This window comes from Somniosus microcephalus, unplaced genomic scaffold (assembly GCF_052327205.1).
Source record: "Somniosus microcephalus isolate GS21.2 unplaced genomic scaffold, FLI_Smic_1.0 unresolved_chr1, whole genome shotgun sequence".
Classification (NCBI taxonomy): domain Eukaryota; kingdom Metazoa; phylum Chordata; class Chondrichthyes; order Squaliformes; family Somniosidae; genus Somniosus; species Somniosus microcephalus.
Window position 1 is genome coordinate 34,026,315 of NW_028225179.1, and position 5,212 is coordinate 34,031,526.

The 5,212-nt window shown below is 48.9% G+C and overlaps 2 protein-coding genes across 2 annotated transcripts in view; both read left to right on the plus strand.

Annotated features, from left to right (window-relative positions):
* Nucleotides 1-2,203, plus strand: part of LOC147094583 (rab GTPase-binding effector protein 2-like) — a 37,747-nt gene extending 35,544 nt beyond the window's left edge. Inside the window, exons 7-8 of the mRNA XM_085974416.1 lie at nucleotides 410-508; nucleotides 1,973-2,203. Of these exons, the coding sequence (XP_085830542.1) occupies nucleotides 410-508; nucleotides 1,973-2,188 (315 nt within the window). The 3' untranslated portion in view covers nucleotides 2,189-2,203. The remainder of the gene's footprint in view (nucleotides 1-409; nucleotides 509-1,972) is intronic.
* A 1,533-nt stretch (nucleotides 2,204-3,736) lies between these two features.
* The window catches only part of LOC147094584 (sarcoplasmic/endoplasmic reticulum calcium ATPase 1-like), a 52,189-nt gene continuing 50,713 nt past the window's right edge, over nucleotides 3,737-5,212 (plus strand). The window contains exon 1 of the mRNA XM_085974226.1: nucleotides 3,737-3,748. Coding sequence (XP_085830352.1) covers nucleotides 3,737-3,748 — 12 coding nt within the window. The remainder of the gene's footprint in view (nucleotides 3,749-5,212) is intronic.

Consider the following 5,212-nt stretch of genomic DNA (forward strand, 5'->3'; position numbering starts at 1 on the left):
CAGTCCCTCTCTCTCAGGGAGATATCTGTAAACTGACTGGTATCTCTCAGTCCCTCTCTCTCAGGGAGATATCTGTACACTGACTGGTGTCTCTCAGTCCCCCTCTCTCAGGGAGATATCTGTACACTGACTGGTGTCTCTCATTCCCTCTCTCTCAGGGAGATATCTGTAAACTGACTGGTGTCTCAGTCCCTCTCTCTCAGGGAGATATCTGTACACTGACTGGTGTCTCTCAGTCCCTCTCTCTCAGGGAGATATCTGTACACTGACTGGTGTCTCTCAGACCCCTCTCCCTCAGGGAGCTAATAACTGCTCGTTATATCTCTGAAGGTGCGTAGCTGGGTCAGAACATCGCTGCAATGGATGCCGTCCCATCCTGTAAAACTGATACCGTTCGTTTGTAATGCAGGTGTCGCGGTTGAAAGACGAGATGGATTCCTCAGCTCGAGAGCTTCATAAGATTCAGGAGATGTTCGTGGAGGCACAGCAGAGGACCCAGAAACAAGTGGTGAGTTGGAGAGCCTGCTTCATCCATCATTAGATCAATCTCCAAACTAATCCCATGGCCCCGCGCTCTCCCCATAGACCTGTATCAATCCCCAAACTAATCCCACTGCCCCGCTCTCTCCCCATAGCCCTGTATCAATCCCCAAACTAATCCCACTGCCCCGCTCTCTCCCCATAGCCCTGTATCAATCCCCAAACTAATCCCACTGCCCCGCTCTCTCCATAGCCCTGTATCAATCCCCAAACTAATCCCACTGCCCCGCTCTCTCCCCATAGCCCTGTATCAATCCCCAAACTGACCCCACTGCCCCGCTCTCCCCCCATAGCCCTGTATCAATCCCCAAACTAATCCCACTGCCCCGCTCTCTCCCCATAGCCCTGTATCAATCCCCAAACTGATCCCACTGTCCCGCTCTCCCCCCATAGCCCCGTATCAATCCCCAAACTAATCCCACGGCCCCGCGCTCTCTCCATAGCCCTGCATCAATCCCCAAACTAATCCCACAGCCCCGCTCTCTCCCCATAGCCCTGTATCAATCCCCAAACTAATCCCACTGCCCCGCTCTCTCCCCATAGCCCTGTATCAATCCCCAAACTAATCCCACTGCCCCGCTATCTCCCCATAGCCCTGTATCAATCCCCAAATTAATCCCACTGCCCCGCTCTCTCCCCATAGCCCTGTATCAATCCCCAAACTAATCCCACTGCCCCGCTATCTCCCCATAGCCCTGTATCAATCCCCAAACTAATCCCACAGCCCCGTTCTCTCCCCATAGCCCTGTATCAATCCCCAAACTAATCCCACTGCCCCGCTCTCTCCCCATAGCCCTGTATCAATCCCCAAACTAATCCCACTGCCCCGCTATCTCCCCGTAGCCCTGTATCAATCCTCAAACTAATCCCACTGCCCCGCTCTCTCCCCATAGCCCTGTATCAATCCCCAAACTAATCCCACTGCCCCGCTCTCTCCTCATAGCCCTGTATCAATTCCCAAACTAATCCCACGGCTCCACGCTCTCCCCAGAGCCCTGTATCAATCCCGAAACGAATCCTACAGCTGGTAGCTGAAATGTCCCCTGTCTCGGAGGGAGGGAAAGAAAGAGGGAGGGGGGGAGAGAGTGTGGGGGCAGGGAGGGAGAGAGAGTGAAGGGAGGGAGTGAGAGTGAGGGAGACAGTGGGATGGAAGGGATAGAGAGAAAGAGGGAGGGAGCTAGAGAGAGAGAGAGGAAGTTGGAGAGAGAGAAAGATGAGGGAGAGAGGGAAGGAGGTAGATAGGGAGAGAGATAGAGGGAGAGAAAGTGAGAGAGACAGACAGACAGAGAGAGCGGAAGGCAGGTAGAGAGGTGAGAGAGAGATGATCAGATGTAAAGCTGCCCGCTCCCCTCCTCCTCGTCAACCTGTCCCGGGGGATCAGCTCTCCCAGTCTCTCCCTCACTCACTCCCTCCGCTTTGTGTCCAACCACAGGCGGAGCTGATGGAGACGCACAAGGACGTCTGCCAACGGCTGCGACAGCTGCAGACGGAGAACCAATCCCTCAAAGGCCAGGCCGGCCTCCACTCGCTGGTGGATGACTCCCAGCCACCCACCTCTGCCCAGGTAGGTCTCAATAACCACCCCCACCCCCATCACCGCCTCAGAAGAGGGCAGCTCGCCGTCAGTGAACCAGAGGCGCAACCTTGAAGGGATAATTACAGTCCTAGCCGTTTTGGGCTGTCCCAGATCAGGCGTATTCCCCAGACGTTCACCCTCAACTTAAGTTAGAGATAGCTGAGCTCCATAAGACGCTTAAATGGGTCTAAAGGTTCAGGCTATCTCTCCCTAAAGGAAAGGAACGACTGAAGATGTTACCGTCCTCCAGATAGCACTTTTAATAAGTTTAACTAGACTAACCTTCCGGATATTATGAGGGTCCGGAATACCACCCAGAATTCTGCAACTCCTTACAAAAGAGTGTACAGAAATGTGTGTTCGCGAGTTTATACAGAAATACTCTTTGAGACTATTCTAAAAATATATAGGGCCAGTAATTCCTGTCCCAACGCGTGGGTACGGTCGGGGTACTCACGCGTCTGGCCGGAGGAAATGCCGGTTTTCAGCATGCACAGCGCATGCGGGGAAAACCGGCATTTCCTGTCCTCTGAACGAAGGGGTTCAGAGGCAGTACGCGCGCGACTGCACAGCTCTTACTGTCAAACTCATGAATGAGTTTCCCCTCCCCTGATTGGCTGCACAGTGCTCACCTGATCCCAGCCGGCACATCGCACTAACTACGCCACTGGATCAGGTTAGCACAGCGCGCCGACAGCTGAACCAGGCCTGTGACAGGAAATGCAAGCAGGCCCGGGCTTCAGATGTCGGTGCGCAGGGTGAGTGCACATCGGGGGCTTGCACGCGCGGCAAGCCCCCGATCTAATTTCAGGGCCATTATTTTATTTAAGAGCCGACATTCAGTTAACATCTGTTGAATCAGTCGCAACATTAACAATTCAAAATACAATTAGCTTACATTTCTTATTTCTCAGAGATCCTTATTCTCAAATCTTTACTTCGTTACATTTCTACATTTCTTACTTATTTCTAAATCCAGAACATCCACCAAAATCAATCACTTTGACTTCCCGAGACTCATAGTTAAAGACTTACAGAGATGCCTCTGAAGAGTTGAGAAATAGTGGTTAGCACTGTTGCCTCACAGCACCAGAAACCCGGGTTCGAATCCGGCCTCGGGCGACTGTCTGTGTGGAGTTCGCACATTCTCCCCGTGTTTGCGTGGGTTTTCCCCGGGTGCTCCGGTTTCCTCCCACAGTCCAAAGATGTGCGGGTTAGGTTGATTGGCTATGATAAATTGACCCTTAGTGTTAGGGGGATTAAATACGTGGGGTTACAGTGATAGGGTGGGATATGTGTTGGTGTAGGGGTTACGGGGATCGGGTGGGATATGTGTCGGTGCAGGCTCGATGGGCCGAAATGGCCTCTATCTGCACTGTGGGGTTTCTGTGATCCTGTGAATTGCTTTGCCCGTTCAGCGAGTTCTGACTTTTCTGTTAAAATTGTCTTATTTTTATACCCTTTTGGCAGTGGTTTCTTCTTTGATGTTCTCTGCTGATGTCAGCTAATTGTCTTTATTGCTACCTCTGTTTGAATGCTTTCTATCTTACTATCAATTCAACCATTGCATGCATAATTATTTCTCTACCTTTAGGTGTTCCGAAAACCATCATAAAAACAATGACAACTATGGTTTTTTTGATGTCATTCTTACAAAATGCTTTCATTCAATTCTTAATATTGGCTTTACTGGTTTTTAGCAGACATTGTGACTCTCTTTACTGCTCCAAGTTCAATACAAACACAATGTAATTGCTTGGTGTCATCTATTGAAGTCATATCTTCAAAGTGTCCTTGTTGGTGTCATATTTACTGGCCCAGAAATTCGGGTCGGAGGCTTCCCACGGGTGCAAGCCCCCGACCTGCACTTACCTAGCGCGCCGGCCGTTGAGCTGTGGGCCCGCGTGGGATTCCGATCCTGGGCCTCCTCCAACTGCCGGCGTGCAGTGCTTGCGTATCCCAGGGGCGCAGTTAGTTCGATGCGTCCCCTGGGATCACGTGGGCCATGGGGAGCCAATGGTAGCAGGGAATGCTTCGTTCATAAGTTTGACAGGAAGAGCTGTCAAACCTATAAATACTATAAGCCCCAAAACATCACTAAAACTGCAAATAATTTTTTTTTTAAATCACATTTTTAAAATAACTATAAATTACATGAAATAACTATTTTAAACAATAATTTAAATTTTTGAAAAAATTAATTACATTTTCTAACAGGGCTAAAAATAAACTTACCTTTAAAGTATTTAAAAATAATAAACCTGTGGAAAAAATGTTTTAATTTTAATTAATTCACCACTTACCTTGTTAAAAGCAGGCCTTGCGCCTGCTTTTTAAAAGTGTAACTGCTGGAGACTTACCCTCCCGGAAAAACCTGGAGTAAAAACGTAAGTTCGATGCGCACGCGCTGCCTCTCCGGCGCACGCGTTCCACCTCTCAACCCCTTCTTTCAGGGGAACGGAAGTTCCGGTTACCCGCGCATGCGCAGTGCATGCACGAAACCGGCACTTCCATTGGGCTTACGGGTGAGTACCCCGTGCGTACTCACCCGTGGAGACCCGAATTTCTGGGCCATATAATGTCTATAAAATAAAGACACTTCAACTGAATGTTACATGCATTTCTAGCTATCTCAATTGGTTGCATATTTAATCGTGTTTCCTGTCTTTCAAGTTTAACATAAAAACTATTTGACCAGCAGGTGTTTCTTTTACTTGATGTCATGTTTTCAAAGGCACATGCCTCTTTTAATGTTTGTGTTTCTGTTTTACGTGTTAGTTCTGAACACTTTAAACTGGGTCTTCTCATTGTGTTCCCTCCAAACTCTAGACCTTTCGGAAGCATCAATGGTTTGCTTCAATCTTTTATTGTTTTAGAATTTATAACTAATTCCCATTTCAAAGCTTGTTTACAACTTTGTTATCAACTGACCTTTATCTCAGGAGCCGGTATTCTGTTTACAGCCTGTGTCTCCGAGGCTTTAGATTTTTAAACCCGGTATATCATGTATTAATAAATTCGGGTCTCCACGGGTGAGTACGCACGGGGTACTCACCCGTAAGCCCAATGGAAGTGCCGGTTTCATGCATGCACTGC